Genomic DNA, 18,644 nt, shown 5'->3' on the forward strand with positions numbered 1-18,644 from the left:
TTTTCACCCCTCAAGCTCATTCCGAGGCAAAGTTAAAATGACCCATCATATTTTCTATTAGTTGGGTCAGTGTTTCGCAGCTTAAAGGAAACAAAGAAGTAGCACAAGCTTTACTATAAATTCTTGCTCTAGATGCACCTATTCCTGTAATACTGTTTTTGGAGCCTCTATTGGGTCTAGTCACAGAAACGTTTGCTCCGCAATCTGGGACTGCCTAGTGAAACCAAAGGATTAATATCTTGAATTGTTCCTTCTTTATTTTTTAATTCCTATTTGATACATTTTTGCTGTGTCTGTGACAACCCCTAAAATAGCTCACCTCACCTTAATCAGTCTCTGGTAAACACCCCATTTTTGGCCAATGCCCCACCGCGGGCACGTGCCATGGGTCTTTACGCTAACAACATTTATGCCGCTGTGCTTCACAGCTAACAAGCCAAGAGGACTGAACTTGAATGCTTTCGTGATGCAAAAGTGTACCTTTTCATATACACTGAACCATACTCGTGCTCCCTGTTTGACCGCTGAAAGGCGCACGCGAGAATGCTTCAAGAGCTCCGATTGGTGCTTGTTCATCCAATTGACGAAAAGCACAAGCATACCTCATCCATCGGCTCAGTGTCAATACTGCCCAATGCAGCTGCATAGTTTTATCAACTGCCAGAATCTTGCTTTATTCGTTGTCACACACAATATACACATCCATCAACAATGGCCACAGTGCAGTTGCAGGTGATTTGTAAGCCCGCAGCAAATGCACTCGCGGCCAGCTACAAGGAAGACACGGCATACGTACTCCAATACAGATGTCCTTCACCCTTTGTACAAAAGAAATTAAGAAAGTTTTGTTGCACAGCAGCAATGCCAAGAGATTTTAAGGCATAACACTCGTACTACCTACTAAAAAAAATTCTTGCAAAAATCTTCAGTATCTCCTCGCAAAAAAGCGGCTTCCCAGTGGCATGTTTCACAGCTGGTTCTGTGGATGAAATTCAAGGTCTTTAATGAACTTGCAAGATCTTGAAAGACTATTTTAAAGAAAGCAAAAAAAGAATTGTCATGTATGACAGGTTGTAAACAAGGTATTGCCTTGAACAACAAGCAAACTTTTTTCTTAATATACAAAAATGGAAACCATACACAAAAAAGGTTCAGCCAATCAGCTATTACGATGATTCTGCGAGCAAGACTGGACTGGCTTGGCTTAAGGATTACACCAATCTAGTGGCCAGATGTACGAACATCTGCTAAGCCTAAACATAAAATGAAATTAAGATTTTGCAAATGCTTCACGAGATTAAATGGCTTTTCAAGACCCTGAAGAAAAGCCTTATTTATGTTCAAAGGTTTTCACAGAGTGCTATGAACATTACACAAGAGACCATCGTCTTTAAAGAGACATCACCAAATGAAGAAAGCAACAGTTTACAGGCACTGTGTGCTGATATCCAAAGGAAAAATTGTAAATAAAGCTGGATTCACATGATGGACAGAACTGCAATTTGAGCTTGCTGATCGTATATCATGAGATCATCTGTGCGATGCGATTCGAGACACGGTCAAAAACCAAATGACTATTTTGGGCTAGGAATGCCAAAATACCGACAGCAAAATGCCTTAGTTTGGCAACAACCATCTTTAGTTTGTTTGTTGAATGGAAACACGTGCAACAAGAAGTTGCAGCTTATGCTGCAAGCTGGATGGCCACTAGTGAAAAGCGTAACATTCCAATGTGTTTATGCCACCTCCCATACTTCAAGAAGAGAAAGCAGGGTTAGTTTCTCCATTCCTCTGCTATGTGAATGCCAGCCGTGGAGTGATTGCATCTACATGATACGTCACACTATTGATTTGTCTGCAATCATGTCCGCCATCTGAATGCAGCTTAAGAAATGGCAGACAAGGAAAAGGAGACAACCAGGAGTGTCACTGCTCAAGCGCCACTGCAGTACTTTATATTAAGCCACAGTATACACTATAAAAATAGAAGACCAGTGTGCTTTTTGTTTCTGTTTTTGTTGACAACATACAAACACCCTATGCCTCCTGTAATGCAAAACACTATTACCAAAGCCAAATCGCTACACCCTCCAGTGAGCACAGGTGCGATGACTAGTTCTCTATGCTCTCAAGGCATGCACACGCCTGTCACGTAAATTCACATCTCGACATCACGTGGCGATGCAACAGCTGATGCAGAAGGTGCGGCGGAAATGCTTCATCCATTTTGAAGTGTGGGTTTCACCGGCAAAACAAATAATTTGACTCGCATGCTTTATATGTCCAACTGAACGTGAATAAAGAAAACTATTTCACGCCACAAATCTGCTTGGTCAAGTCAAGGGAAGTTTCCTTCCTTGTGTGCTGCTACGTCATCGACAAAGATTGTGCTCTAGCATTTCGAACGCCATCCCTCTCTGTGAGGCCTACTGACACAGTCTTCTGGGAGCCTTTCTGCGAACCTGCAGTCAAAAATGCAGTCTATGAATGTGATCACGTGTAGGGTTCAAAGCTCAAAACATAGCATAGGCTTTTTATGTGTTCCCAGCCATACGACTTCTGTAAGATCCGGCACAGGATGCAGCATGTCAGCTGTCGGGACCGTGTTCCAGGCGGCCATGGAGCTTGCTGCACTCGACCAGCTCGATGATTCCGATTAGTCACAACCCTGCAAGATGTGGTACCATTAAATATCAGCAAGACCAGTGACTGGAATCCACACACATTCTCTCTCCCTGGTAGCTTTCGCAAAATGCGGTGCCTCTATACTCTCCCACAGGAAGTTTCTCGCGCAGGTTGTCAGAGAGTAAATGCCTTTCTACGGCATTGATTTATTCATTTGGATCATTTAAGAGTCACTGTTAGTGACTTCCCGCAATAGTGTGCTAGTTCAATACATACACAGTAGCAACTCTTTATAGGGTGAACTTGTGTCCACAAATGCAAGTGACACTCACAGCACAACGTTGGTGGCGAGCACAGTCAGTGATTGTCGGAATCTGATCAGTGGGCCAAGCACAGTGGCTTTTATACATGACTCGTCAAAGGTTCCAGCGTAACGGCTGGTGGCCACGTGCCTTCCAGAGAGTACTACACAATTCACATTGTGCATACAATCTGGTTACACAATGTTCCACGACAATAAATAATGGATAGAACCATCAATAACATTTGAGAAATTTTCGATACATAATGGCGCATCCTGTGCCAAGCGATAACGTTCAGCATTTGTTAGTTGGTGAGAAGCTGTCAATAAGAAAGTACACATGTCAAATCGCAACTGTTACATCTGCTGGATAACAAGAAAGGCTGGCACTACTCGCAAAGCAAATTTGTACTAATTACCCCATTTTCCAGAGTATAGGTTGCACCTTTGTGTAAGTCGCAACCCCCAAAAAACTGGTATATAAGTCTGTGGCAGTCCTCGAGTCTCACAGGAGTACCGACCACCACGAGTTCGAGCCGCAGGGCCTCGTCAGCCGACGCCTAGTGCGCCGTTGCGCACACACTCAGACCACAAAAAGGTTACCAAACGCTATGCATGCAAGAGAACACAGTATTGCCCCGAGTTGGTGGCAATCTCCGGCGGTACCCAACGCTGCACATACGCACGATCCCAGGATTCACGGGGACCAAACGGCTCCCACACCAAGGGCGAAAATACAGGCAGGGGCAGCTATACCACGTCACTACGCGAGCACAGCTTCCCATGCCACGCCACTGGGAAAAGTCCCTGCAGTTTGGTGCTTGCTCTCGCGATAACCAATGGGCCAACTTGGAAAAGCTTGTTCTGGAAATTTGTTTTCCTTGTACTTTTTTATATTTGCTGCTTTAACCCACGTTTTGTATACATCTTTTTTTTTCTCTCTTTTTATAACCGAGGGTCCCGTTGCAGTCATTGACTTTGGTACCCTCGTCTGCATACTATTTGTTGTTTACTTATTGTTTTTGGAATGACGATTAAACTGAAACTGAACTGAATCTCTTTCAACTTGGTCCTCCGATATGTGCGGTTTGGCGCAGTTCGACCATGCGCAAGCACTAGCCACCGCTCTTCAGCTTAGAGTCCGGAAAGGATCAACAAAAGGTACACGCTCAACGCACAGGCAAAGGCACCGTATGCAAGCTCAAGTCTGAGACACAAAGGGGCTGGCAGACAAGAGGAAAGCGTCAGCTACCCAGTGCTAGTCACAGAGAGAAGATCCGCACTTCCATCGCGAGCAGCCGACAGAGGCTATTCCCACAACGCGAGCATCCCCATTGCGAGTGGAGCACCACCGCCGACAACTGTCGCAAGTGGAAAGGGGGAGAGGCGTAGAGACGACAAAACAGGTGAATGCCCGCACAATGACGCCAGGGCGTACCTCGATCCCCACAAGTCGCACCAGTACATAGGACACACCTATTATGCTGACTTGTACTAAGTCAGCGTAATGAAATGATGCCCACATGTACACGCATTGTGAATTGCTGAATTTAGCCATTTCAGAGCACGAAATTACTGTCAAAAGGTTTCATTAGCCACGAGTTTTAGTAGGAAAGATCTTCAACCAACACTCCTCTTAGGCGCAGTAAAGCAATATTTACTGCACTTCACTCGAAGCCATCGGTGGCCTCGTCTTGTGAAGCCATGTCAAGAACTTCGGCCGTTTTGGGGGGGGGGCAGCGTTGCTGGGTAACCATAGCTGGCCTTCGAATAACCTTTATGCAACATAGGCATGTCGCTGGCATTGCCACTACAGCACAACGTGCTCAGTACGAACAGGTGAAAGAACACAACATGCCTGAACTAGACTCAACACTAACTGGGGGTGCTATTCCAAACATAGTTGAATTCTACCAAATGGCCAAATTTGCCACATGGCCAACTCTGATGGGCACAAAACACTGCCATTACAAAATTTGACAATTGCTACGTTTACATGAACCCGACAGGCCGTGTCAGAAGTCTGGCTGACCGAGCCTGACATGACTGCATTTGCAAGCACTAACTTCTGACGAGTCTGGACAACGACAGCACTGCGTCGAGCCGAGGCATGAACGTATTCAAACTGGGCTTCTGGTTCCCACAGCCATCTGCAACAGTTGCATTTCATGGGTTTTATTATTACAGCGAGGTTGCACTGCACAAGGCTTGTTTTTGCTTTGCCCTCCGAGTTTGCATCCATGCTGCAAAACAAATCTGGCTGGTTCGACCTACCCAATTCAATCAGGCTGACTCAGCCCGACATACTGACTTGACCCGCTTCTGTTTCGTTTAAACACCCTGAATGTCCACAATAGTGCAACTTCTCGCCCGGGCAGCTGATAATGATGATAGCCAAGTGGTGCTTTTTGTAATGGGTAAATCTTATGCGCCACAGAGTAACACTAAAGAATTGTGGCACCCTTTAGTTATCTACTGCATCAGTTTCGTGGATTTAACCTTTCCTTTAAAGGGCAACTAACCAGGTCTGGCCATATTGAGCTGACAAGTGCAGAGCACACAATGCACAATAACGATCGTATCTGCAAAGTATTACATCGCTATGCGCTGCATAAAGATCTGAACTTTAAAATTAGCACTGTTTTCCCTTCTCCTTGCGGCTGCCGCACTCTAAGCCGGAAGATGACATACACGTGCTATTGCGCCGACATACACGTTTGCGCTGTGACGTTGCTTGGGGTGACACGTGACATCGAGAATTATTCAAGCCAACATCTGTTAATTGTGCAATATGGTGTTAGAATAGACAAGTTAATGCTCAGAGAAATAAAACATACAAACTAAATGTCTGCATGTTTTTGTGTTACTTCACACTTGTTCCCATGTCATGCAGTTTGTGTGTGCAGACACCAAAACAACGTCACTTTCTACTGTTTCCAGTGCAGGATCCTGCTCTGTGACCCACTTGTGTCTGCCTCAGTATTCGTGTAGCGCAGACTTATAGCACTAGTCAGGTGTCCTCATGCACAGCGCGCAAAATTGTGTGCTGCACGAAATGGGACAATCGCAACAGCTCGCACGTGACGCCGTCAGCGGAAGTGCGCCGCGCCACACAACAGCAAGGAGAAAAAGGGAGTGAAGGCAGGGCCCGTAACGTATGCGTCACACGATCCTCGAGGTCTGGTATGGCAGAACGCAGGGAAGGAATTTCGCTTGCGGAGGTTGGACGGTGCAAGTGGAGAGAGAGGGTCTATGTTTTCGGTGAAGCTTGCCTCCCGAAATCATGGGTTCACGACGCTGAAATATTTCTATCTTGGCTATTAATGAGCAGATTTGAAAGATTTTTGCGGCAGAACACTCTCTAGACGACATGTAAGAAATTCCAGCGTATAACCAAAATTTGCTATGGGCCCCTCACCTCACCTTGGTGAGGAGCCCTTTAATAGAAACTAAACTGTAACAGCAAACTATAGTGTGATCTTTAATCACGGAGGCCTTCATAAAAAGAAGGCCATGCTGATGGCCTTCACTGCTGCTAGCCTACTGCTGTTGCCGCGCTGCATACATAGTGAACCCTACGAGCTAACAGCTGCACTGACTAATCCTACCCTGTTAATACAGGATACAATTTCTTTCCCAATGCTGCTGCACCAGCATTAGTGTACTCGCAAAAAAAAAGAATATATATATATATATATATATATATATATATATATATATATATATATATATATATATATATATATATATAACACAAAGATACACATATTGGTCACGCCAGCATGCTTGGTTTTATGCCCATACAAGTAGCACCGCTGTATAAGATGCCCCGACGGAAAACAAATTTTACAAGTGCTGCTTATACACTGGAAAATGCAGTGTCTTCACAATTATTCACTTTAGAATGTGTCCTATTTGCAGACTCGAAGCTGAGCAGCAATCAATATTCATCACTCTAGCAGAAATCTCGTACTGAGCACCAGTTTTGTCCTCAAAAGCTGTGGCAGAATGCTCGTACTTGTCTAACAACAGACTGCTTTAGTGTTGCACGATACATCACACGTTACTCTGATCGTTAGGCCCGCTGTGCATGGGCTCTATCTCTGTAGTTGTACCACGGTATACAATCTGACAGACCACTATAGCGTTCCATTATCATGTACCATGCTTGAGCATGAATTAATTCTGCAGTGAAGAATGAGGCTTATAGAGCATTCTACATTATTAACGTGTCATCAGCACTATACAGTCAACGACCGACGATTCGGACTCCTCGGGGAGCGTAAACAAGTCTGAACTATTGAATGTCTGAAAAAACGAACGTATCCCAAAAAAGACCATTTTATTTACGTTTTAAGGCCCCTGTGCAAAGAACTAGTGGTCGATGCGTTGCTGCTCGCACTTCCACTTACGTGCAACCAAGTTTGTCTGTATTTCTGCCAGTTTTGAGTTTCGCTGTACGCCGATGCAAGGACTGCAAAGGCTTGAGTCAGATCAGCATATGGAAGGCTCCAGAGCACACGGCACATCATCATCCGCGTAGGTGGCAGTTCTGCCTCATCAGTTGCGGAGTCGGGTTTATTTGGCCTGCGAGGGCACCGTTGGTGCCATTTGGCGCGGCCTATCTATACCTTCACGAGAAAGACATCTTGGAGCCAGCAGAGCGCTGTCTGGAATGCAAACTAAACAAACAAGCACCGCATGGCAGAACACTATCCGCAAGGCAAGCTCAACGAAGAGAATGGCGTAGCGGGCCATGTGCAGGGGTGCCGGAAAAGAATGATGATCTCAATGTTGATGCCACCTCACAATTCAGGCAAAGCCTCCAAGATTGGCAGTTGCAGTTAAATCTCAGAGGCATAGAGCAGCGACCAAGGTAAGGTCTCAGAGATTACCCTCTAATTTGTAATCTCTTGAGCACATACTTCATGTCTCGTCAGGATTGCCAGAGAAGATAATGGCAGCAGAGTTGGCGTACACTACAGCCACGAACGGAGTGCGGATAATCGAATGTAGAGCTGGCGGCTGTCCGAAATATTGGTCCTCTTTACATATTAGGTCTATGGGGCCATTGGCCGTGCCGCGAAGCTGTCCGAATTATCAAGCATGTCCGATTTATTGGTCGGCGACTGTATGTTGCGGCACCACCTGTGAGATGTAAACTGGCACACTTCCTCACCTCAATGCTGTCCCTCTAGGCTTAGCAACGTTATAAAAAGAAAAACTACTGACATCAATAATAATTAGAACACATTGCTAACACTTTGTATTCAGCATTAGATGAGACTAAGCTGATCTTGAGAGACATTTTACCATTTATTTCTTGCTGTCACGGTGCGGAGTAAGTAGCAATGGCAAATTCAGATCCAAGCAGGCATTCTAGATGACACCATGTTGTTATGCAATCACAGTAAATAGCTGTAGATGTCGTGCAGTTCAGCAATGTGAAATACACATGCACATTGCACCTAAAACATCATTTATCATGCAAGGCTAGAATGTTATAACAACATCTGGGCAAATAAACCATCTCTCATTTAGAAACCACCTGCTATGCACACAGACTTCCCAAAGAGGCTGACCCCTTCCGAGAAGCTCGGGCATCTGCATCCAGTCAAAAAGCATGAACGTGTCACCTCTGCAATACCAAATGTTTTACAGCCTGCCATAAGGGGCAGTTTGCTTTCAAACTCAAAGGATGTACAGTGAGAAGACATGTAGGTATAAACACATCTTTTTGAGCTAGACACCTGTTTCAGTTTCTCGTTAAGAAGCCAACTAATCTTACCAAGTGGCAGCAAATGAAATGAATGCGATATTGGATGCTCAAACTTCATGTTCAAATGCTTTTAAATGCATCTGTCAGTTTTTTCTTGAGACATTGATGAACATTCAGACAGTACGACAAAGGGTGAAAACAGCGCTGTGCCTAGAATGATACTTGCATAACCTGAGTGGAAATAACTGAACAAAATCAACACACCTTGGAAACAAAACACTGGCAATAAAATTACTGAAGAATTCTGGAGTTTTCAGACACATCTCCCAGAGGTATGTTGAAGGCACGTGTGGTTCACTGCATGACGTGCACCAGTTCATGATGTGCTGCACTAGAGCCCTCGAGTCTCTGGCACAAAAATGTGTTGCTGCACTGCGAATGTTGACTACAGCACAGTGCAGGCGACGGTGCAGCCGTGGTGCAGAGAACCTTTGCAAGTGCTGCAGCAGCCAAAGTGCATGGCAACATGCAGGCACTGCTTCTTACAGGGACATTTACTAACAAAGCATGAACTGCCAGAGGTTGCAGAAGTGCTCCCTAACTTTTTTGATAACATTTCAACACAAGTAGTGCAGTCTCCAGCACTTTGATCTTCAATGCAGGCACTACAAAACTGTTTAATACACTGAAAGCACAAGAAGCTTGCGCTAACCCGGAAAAGTGGCCATGCATGCCAAGCCACGGAGTGATTCAGCTTAGTGTACAATGTGGCGTGTAACCCGGTGATCAACTTAAAAATGCACGCAATGGGCCACACTGGCGCCCTTGTATGCAATGCCCCGGCACCAGTGGCTTTCGTGGCACCGGTGCTGTAAACCATGTGTAGAATGAACATAGCCTATATATGCTTGCTGCATGGCAAACATTGCCTGGGCAAGTGTGTGCATGACATAACACACAACAAGTGCGCCACCTTGCTCACAGGTAATTCGAAGGTTCCCTGAACTACACTACAATCAAACACTGCTGTGCCTGCTCTCGCTTTTGTTTTAGGGAATCAACCGAAACAATCCTGTGAACCATGAGCTGGTGCACGAGGTACCATGAACCACACACAAATTGAACAAACCAACACTGCGATTGGCTGCAGGGAACTATTTGTAATGCTGCATTAACACAATCAATGGCCATTCCAAACAACTCACAGCGCCCGGATGTAGGGGCAACACTCTCACCTTTGGCAATGCCCCGTCACTCGGCTTTCACATCACTTCCGCCTTTGTTCACCTGGTGAAGCACATTCTGGTTCGTCTGGTCGTTCTCGTACTCGACAAAGTCATCGAAGAGGCTGGGCCATGCCTCTGAGTCGTCGTACGTGCTGAGGTCGCGGCCCGCAGTTTCCGCAAAGTGCAAAAACATGTTCCACGTGTCACTAGTGATGCCGCGCACCTCAGGGTGGGTCTCAAGGAAAGCCAACCAACGCTCGAGCACTAACGGTGGCTCCTGGGAGAACACAAGGCGCCAGAGCTGGGCTGCCATGTCCGTTGGCAATGTGCGCTGCCCCGACTCAAGCCCAAAGCGGAATGTGAAACGGTAGAGGTCGCGGAACCGGGTCGGTTCGCGGGCCTCGGCCAAGAGTTCCGGGAACCGCGCCTGGATGGCCGAGATCGAGTCAGCGCGGAGGGCACGGCAGCCCCCGAGGAACTCGTCTCTCGTGAACCGGCACATCTGTTGGGCACCAAACTTCCACGCAAGAAGAAGAACACGGAACTCTTCGGGCCTCACTCCCAAGTCGTCGCAGAGGCGCACAATGCCCTCGGCAAGCACAGCGTCCTCCTCAGAGTCCCTATACTTCTCAAAGAGGGCACCGGCACGGGCCTCAGAATGCCGTGGCTCGAATGTGCCGCGGCGTGCCGCATCCCGCTGGAGGCGCGGATAGAACATAAACCGTTCACCGATACTGGTCCGTGGAGCCGCTGCTGGAGCGGTCGAAGTGGCCACGTTGGACTCCGACGTGGCTGCAGCCGAGTTGGCAATAAGACCGGCGAAGCCGGTTGGTGTGGTCACTGGTGTGCTGGAAACCGTGGAGCCTAGGCCGCCACAACCACCGGTGGGTGTCGTGGAGGTGCCCGCCGCATAGGCGGGCCCCGTGGCAGCGGCCTGGCTGTTGGTGACACCCGTGGTTCCGCCCTTGGAGCACGCTGGGTCGAGAAACTTTAGCGGGTTGTCGCCGGTCGACGCATCCTGGCCAAGGCAGCAGCACAGCGCGTTCCCCATGGGCTCGGCTCACATACCATGGTGCTGCATCAGAAGGATTCCAAACAGTTCCTAATAAACCAAGCAAGAAAATAAGAGCTTAGAAATGCAAACACAAAGGCACCAGCCAAGACGTTTGCAGCTGGGGAGAGGCCATTGCAAAGGTTTGCCTGACCACATGCCTAGCACGGTAAAACAAGTGATACAGGTAGTACATGAAATGACATATAGCCAAACATGTGCATGCAGTGCACAGTATGCAATACAATGCAACGCAACAGGGTAATGTACAGCAGAACACTGAATAAGCGCAATCACTCAAAAGTGCCATGTCTAGTCGCTACGCATCTAGTCGCTAAAGGTGGTAGGAGCCAAGTGTAAAAGCTAAGGCTATACCAACGTAACTTAAACTCAAGTCGAGAACAAAAGTGCTATGCGTATCCGTTAGCCCTAAATTGATGGGTTTCATTCCATGAATATAGTACGCACAAAGCATGCACACAGTATGACAACTTGAGTTCTGGCCTAGGCCAATGTCCCGAAGGAAGATGGCGCTTATTTGGAACGTGCAGAGCAACATGAGCATTCTCTCAAGGCCCATGTACAGGCGCCGACAAAAGTGGTATACTCCACGCAGCGGGAGCTGGGGCAATGGCAAACTAGGGTGCCTCGATGCGCGCGCCCTCTTGGAGGGTGGAGTCATTCTATGAAGGGGCCAGTGCCGCCTTCCGACTGCCGGCCGCCATTGCGCTCCCCACATTTCGTTACAGTAGGTCGAGAGAGACACGTGCACGGCGTTTTCTGGTACGAAATGCCCGGGTGTTGCAAGCCCCAATGCACGAACCACTCACGGGATGACTGGAAGAAGCAATGACTCAGTTGAGTGCAGCATTTTGCACCACACTGGTGGCTTTTTTGTGAAAGAAATATTGAAAAAAAAAAAAAACGAAAAACTGCGAGCAGTGCAGGGCTGTAATGCTGGGCTGTAATGCTGGGCTCGACGAGCCATGAGCATGCATATTTAACTGCACTAAAAGAGTATGTTCATGATGGTAAGAACTTATGTTGTCCGAGCGGTGAAGTTATGAGCTTGCTCACATCCTGCGAAGAGCACTTTAAGGGAATCACGTCCTGGAGTGACAACCTGTTCACCCTGAAGTCTCCTCTAAAGGCTGTGACAATATTTAATCAAGAGGGCTCAGTGCAGTCTGGAGGCATGCCAGTGACACAAGAATTATCTGGAACACATGCTGATATCAAGTTATGCAAGAGTAAGGCTAGGCATTCACCTGCACCAGCTCGAATTTGTAGTGAGTTATAGCACTTGTTGTTTTTGAAATCCTTAATGTTCCCGACCAAATAAACAAGCCATCACATCAGAAATTGCTATCTATTGAGTGCACTTCTTCTCAGTGTTGAGAAGCCGTGTGGCCACTTTATTTTAGCAGCATGGATGACCGGTTTATAGCAATTACCAGCTGACAATATATTTGTGCAGAAAATATACTAAACCAGGCTTTATAGCCAATTACTTCGTGAGAGTCGTGATCTAGTGCAATATAAGCCCCATGTAAGGCACTAAATAATCTGGTATGCATTCAATATTTTGTTTACCCTCATCTGCATATTTACAGTAAGATAAAAAATTCAATACAAAATTAAGAATAACTATGGAAGCACTGCTAAACAGAATACGGCCACAAAATAATACGTTAAACGAAAGCGCATGCTATATACTCAAGCTAAACAAAAAATGCGCCAGAAATGATTCATTTCATAGTATTAGTGTGTAATATCCCACAGAACAAATATAAATTACGTTTTGAACTACAATGAAGCAACAAAATCGGCCCGGATGTATAGGCTCCGTAGCTATCGCACTCAACTGCTGATTCTGAGGACGTGGGAGCCACGCAGCCGCGGCGGCTGAGTTTCTATGGAGGTTAAACGCATGGTGCTGTGTACTAGTTCGGTATCAGTGCATGTTAATAAAACCTCAGGTGGTCAAAATTTCCGATGCCCTTTACCACGGATCCATGACACCCGATGCTACGAAATCACAATGAAAGGCCGTGGATGTGATATTGGTTGAAATATGCGACGTTAAAAAATTTGCAAATGTCAGCACAGGTAACACAGACCCAAATGAAAAGCTGCCACAATAACTGCAGTTTCCGTGACCCCGAAACAAACATTCAACATTGGTAGAACATCACTTACACACAGCCTCGTTTCAACTGCAGAGTGGCTATTTGACTGTTACGATCAATGCTTTCTACTCAGTGTTGCAGCATTCAGCCGTAAATGGGCTAACTGATGACTGATTCGAAAACAAGATTTGAAAGTAGGGTGTGCGATGACAATTATTCTTTTGTCCCGTGGCGGCCCGCGGTTTGTTAAACAAATTCGGGTTTCAGCTGGCAGCCAAACAGTTTTTACGCTTTGGTTAAAGGCACGAGACTCACACACAGACACAGCGAAAGCTGGCGGGACTCGTGCCCGCGTATGTTTCGTGCCTTTAACCAAAGTGAACAGTCACCAGCTAGCCCAACAAGACGTTCTTTTAAGATCTGCGTGGCTGGCGTGGACGGCAGTTTTCTGCTGCCAGCAAGTCCAGTCGGAAATTCCGCCTTAAAAATAAAAATGGCAGAATATTGAATTGACACTTCACAGTGCTGATGCGAAAATTTCGTGTTCTCGACATATCATTAAAGCAGCACAGGCTATCAAAGCGAACTGTACATGCAGCTGCGCGACGCCCGTTGACTGCCTACGGAGTGGGCATCATAATGGCGGATGCCGTAGCAGACGACGCGGTTGTCTGCACGGAGGCGGAGGGCAGCGCGCGCATCGAGGCACCCTATGGCAAACTGCATCGCAACGCCATCTACAGGCAGCATCTGGGATCGAGACAGACAATGGGTGCCCTTTATTATCTGCAGGCATGTTGCTTGACTCATGTCAATGTAGATGACGTCGCGATGCAGTGTGCCGCTGCTCCGGCTCCTGCTGCGTGGAGTATAGTACCACTTTGGTCGGCACCTGTGCATCATGCAGTTTAAAGGACCTGCCACGTAAATTCAATGTGAATTCAAGAGAAGTTCCATAGGACAAAATACACACAAATGTAAACTGTGGCTTCAGTCACGATAAGTGCATGATAACCCTGAAAACCAGAGAAAATCAGATTGCTGGCAGGTGCTCTCATTGGAATACTGAAGCACTAACCAAATTATGAGAAAAAATAAAAAGATTGAAAGTATGAACAACACCCCTCCCCCCTTCCCCCAGCTTGATCATTCACTTTCCCACACAAGCTTCTTCATGCATGGCAGTGTGTTAAGGCTAAATAAAGCAACAGGCAGATGGTAAGGCTACAACGTACCACTTAGCCGTGCGAACAAGTACGTCTAACACTTTTTAAACAGGTTATAATAATCATAGCAGACAGCATTCCAGCATGCCGCACGATGCATCAGATGCTGCCCCATAGGACATTTCTCCTAAGGTCAGGGTGTCAGAATGGAACGAAAACAAATACTAAAAAATATATATATATTGTTGAACAGGACAACAACGTAACGAAAACGTTACTTATAATTTTGTTTTGGAGTTAAACTGAACAGTACTTCATCAGTTTTCGGTTCAAGCAGAAAGTCAACAATTCAAAGCAGCCGACGTCAGGCAACGTCAGCAACAGCATGTGCGTATCTCAGGCAGGAATAGTGCGAGCGATAGCCGGTCGAGCGCTGCAATAATGTAAGCCTGCCGCTTTGTGCAATAGCAGATCGGCATTGTAGCAAAAACCCAGGGCTTGCGTGCTGAAGAGCTTATCGTTTTGTTTTCTAAGAATAATAATAAATACTATGCTTCTATCATTACTTTGCTTCTAAAATTTTTGCATGTGAACCAAAACCACTATGAACCATTACGGATTATTATTTTTTTTTACTCCTGAACTTTCCTTGGTGGAACGAAACTAAAAACAGAATAAAAAATATTTCCTTCCGACACCCTCTTTAAGGATATAGGACAGGTGTGTTTGAGAGCAATGTTAAAGGTAACACTAGATTTGCTTTTAAGCGACGATTACTCATGATGTGTACATCTGAGAGATGTTCATAGGTAACAATGAGCTTTTCTATTGGGCACTTAGTCTTATTGCACAAGCTTTTATGCAAGGCTTGCGTGTTCGCTGCTACAGCTTCATAAAATAAATTTGAGAGTTCTATTTCACATTGCTCAAAGGTGTACATCCCTGTCCTGCCTCACCTCACTGTCTCATCACATTTATTACTTACACATTGCAAACCAACAAGGCTCTGATTGCTAGTCCTCGATCTGTCTACCACAGATGTTCCCCAAAGAAATATTAAACAGGTGTGGAGGGAACCACGGTCCCCGACAGGAGCAGACGTCCTTATGAATGCGAGGAGCTCTGCAATTCATGACATGATGGTGCTCTGGATTCAAGAACGATCAAACAAAGGGATGGTTGAAGCAGCTTGCACTGGACGCATGACAGAGAGAATGAAGTGAAGTATAGGTAAACGAGAGGAAGAAGGGTTAGGGGAGGGACAGATTTTATATGGTGTACAATACCAGCCTTGTCAAGATTTTGCATCTTATATTGCAGTTCTTGCTCACAACAGGCCCCAGTGTTACTAGAAATGTTACAATGACCACTAATAAAAACTATGCTGCCAATAAGACTAGGGACACTACCCTCGGGCAAGTCATGATCAAATCAAAATCTAAGTATGATACTAAGCTTCTCAAAAGATCATACAGGCTATGAGAGACACTATAGTGAACTGTTCTGGATTAATTTGTATCACATGAGTTTCTTTAATGTGCACCTAAATCTAAGTACATGGGCATTTTCACATTCTGCCACCTCTAGGGTTGATGCCTCCTCAGACTACCGTCGAAACCATTGTGAACACTATTGGAATGTGGCCATGGTAGCTGGGAATTGAACACACAATAGAGCACGGAACAATGAGGAAAAATTTCAAAAAGTTACGCACTATCTATTACCTACGAGAAAGCTCCGACACTTGGCACGTGGCAAATTTTTCTATTCTAAAAAATTTCGGCACCACCCGCCTCACAATGAAGGTCGACATCAATGCCATTAGCACTGCAGCAATGTAGCGGCACACCTTATTACGAACACTATAACACGTCACGTATGAGGAGCGTACTGCAGCTAGGCTCCTCTCTCTTTCGCTTCCGTTTCGACGCGGTGCGCCAGCTAAGCCATCTAACAGCACCACCGCGAATGTACAAAGTTAGGGTTTCAAGAGGCTCACTGAAAGCCAGCACATGGCCAATGTCATGTATTCAGTGACCCATGCTGGCCCAACGGTTGGTTTCAAACGCGGTTTTCTCAGCATAGCAGCCCAATGCTCCCAGTTGGCAGGAGAACGGTTATAGACACAGAAGCATACCGGAAAGCGCTTAAAGTATCTTAAGAATGCTGACTGCATTGCTAACTTGCACCTTGAGGAACTAACCGGATCCACAAGAAGGGTATGCCGAGCACAGTGAGCAGCATTGGAATCCAGTTGAGTTCTAAAAGCTTTGGAAGTATGTGCTTGCATCAGGCAAAAACTACCTGGACTTATATGAAAAAGACCAGCATTTACAAAGGCTGTTTCAAGACATTGAGAAACTTCCTGTAGCGGTTGTCAGCCTTTCCCCCTTCCTCTTGTATCCGTTTTGTTGTCAAACATACTTACATTCATGACAGCCCCTTCAGGGACAATTATTTGTCAAAATTATTGCTTTAACCCATTTCTTTAACTTTAGCACCATTAAGAACACAGCAGCAGAAAATATTAAAGAATGTGGAATTATTTAGCGAGTTTCATTGCACCCGCTCATGCAGAAATCGTGCATGGGCTCAAATTTCATGCTTAGAAACAAAATCAACTATCTCATGTACAGTGCACATGAAAAACAAGCCATTTACGAAATTCCTCGGACATAAACCTTTATGGTCAAGAACAATGAAATCAAGACAATCTGGTATACTATAACCACCCAATATCAATATTCCAGCCCTTTTACAAGATGCATTTTGCATGACAAGTCTAATGGTAAATGTCCTAATTAGCATGTCTGAAAAGATTATTAAGCATCTTTATAATTATCAGAACTTGCGGGCTCGTGAGGTGCAGTGCGCACAACTGTAGATGCACCCATAAGTGCATCCGTTACTTGTAAAACGGCTTGCTGCGACGAGCTATAGCAAATATCAATTAGCTGGTATATTGTTTGAGAAGCCTTACATGCTATGTTGCATTTAAAAAAATGGCTTTAACCTGGTCGGGAAACGTTGGCCAAAACCTTGGCAATTTGATCATGGCAAAGGTGTCCACCACATAGTGTTTCGAGACGTGTCCAAGCCAAACGAACCCCGGTAGTGCTCGGAAGACCGACAATGTTAGCTTCGCGTCTGTCCTACTTGAAATTAAACGGTTGCCAAGACGCTAATAAACTTCGAACGCTACATACATACACACAAGCGGACGTAGGCAAGACTTCAAGATCAGTGTTTTATTTTAAAGGATTTTCATGAGCGTCAAGCAAACGAGAAAAAAAAAAAAAAACGCGCACTTTAGCATACGCGACTTCTAGTTTGTTCAATCCAGCGACGAGACAACAGTAAGGGGACAAAAGGAAAAAAAAGAAAAGAACGACCGAAAAAGCAACCGCGCGAGAACAAACAAAGATGCTTCGCTGTACCGGGTAACACTGGGAGCACGGAAGTCGTTAAAACGAGCATGTCAAAACAAACGCCCCGTAATAAATCTTTTCGGAACAAAACAAAACAAAAAAACGTAGCACACGCCGACACTGCCAAGCCTGTCGCGACTTCCCAAGTTCCATCGAAAAACGTAGTAGATTGCTACCTAACAATATAACACGCGCACTACGGTGGTGGGTTTTCCACACTGTGCTTTTTTCTTTCGCAGAACGCGAACTGAAGGAACAGCCGGACACAGCACAATGGTCACGGGTTAAAGTAGTGAGTCATACACTCCGACGCTGCAACTGTTGTGTGGAACACCGAAAACAAAATGTCCACGGGCAGGCAATCGAAAGCTTAGCGCTAACAATGTTTCCGACGGCGGAGTCGTCTGCCTTCGCAGTGTTGTTTTCGAGAGCAACATGCGTGTTTGACGACGCCGCAGAATGGCTTCGTCGCGGCTCTTATTCTCGGAGCACCAGCGCTTTCTGGAGCTTCGAGGCAGCCGCTGGCCCCACTGCGCACGCAGTGTAGCGTCCAGCTGGGTCAAAGAACGGGGGAACTACAGAGCAACTCAAGCAAATCGACCATTCTTTTGTCCGTCTCGCGGTCAACAACACAGCCGCCGCGCTGCCTACGGCAAGCCTCACGCAGGAGAAGGCGGGGGAGGCCCGAACGGCGGCGACGGGCGAGCGTGCGTTTAGTGGAGAAGCGTACGCGACAATTGAGATCGCAGTGATGTAAGGGCTTACATTTCACATAACGAAGTCTGTCCGACGTCGTTTTGGAGTGGCTTTCAGAAACTTGGCCACGGACAGCATAGACACGGGCACGCACACACAGGAACCGTGACAGGAACGACCTGAGAAAACTCTTGTTGAGCAGACAAATAGCAGCCACCTGACAGTTGATGGTATCCCCACGAGCGGTGTGGTAACGAGCGCCGTCTTTCCTACGTTTGCTACAACTGGCATTGTTTGCTTTCA

At 46.1% G+C, this 18,644-nt stretch overlaps 1 protein-coding gene across 2 annotated transcripts; it reads right to left on the minus strand.

Moving 5' to 3' along the window:
• Nucleotides 1–1,933: 1,933 nt before the first annotated feature.
• On the minus strand, nucleotides 1,934–18,562 carry SCCRO3 (defective in cullin neddylation 1 domain containing SCCRO3). Of its 2 annotated transcripts, none has more exons than XM_075701563.1 (3): nucleotides 18,411–18,562; nucleotides 9,881–10,973; nucleotides 1,934–2,668 (listed from the first exon to the last, which is right to left on the minus strand). In XM_075701563.1, the coding sequence occupies exon 2, from the start codon at nucleotides 10,920–10,922 to the stop codon at nucleotides 9,897–9,899; it is 1,026 nt and encodes a 341-aa protein (XP_075557678.1). In that variant the 5' UTR covers nucleotides 10,923–10,973; nucleotides 18,411–18,562; the 3' UTR covers nucleotides 1,934–2,668; nucleotides 9,881–9,896. The 2 variants fall into 2 exon arrangements, with proteins under 2 accessions (XP_075557678.1, XP_075557677.1); XM_075701562.1 differs by having other exon boundaries at nucleotides 9,881–10,946; nucleotides 18,411–18,560.
• Between the last annotated feature and the right edge of the window lie 82 nt (nucleotides 18,563–18,644).

The sequence above is a fragment of the Dermacentor variabilis genome, chromosome 8 (genome assembly GCF_050947875.1).
Source record: "Dermacentor variabilis isolate Ectoservices chromosome 8, ASM5094787v1, whole genome shotgun sequence".
Classification (NCBI taxonomy): Eukaryota; Metazoa; Arthropoda; class Arachnida; order Ixodida; family Ixodidae; genus Dermacentor; species Dermacentor variabilis.

Coding starts and splice junctions, on each gene's coding strand:
- SCCRO3 (XM_075701563.1), bottom strand. CDS start 10,922: ATGGGGAACGCGCTGTGCTGCTGCCTTGGCCAGGATGCGTCGACCGGC.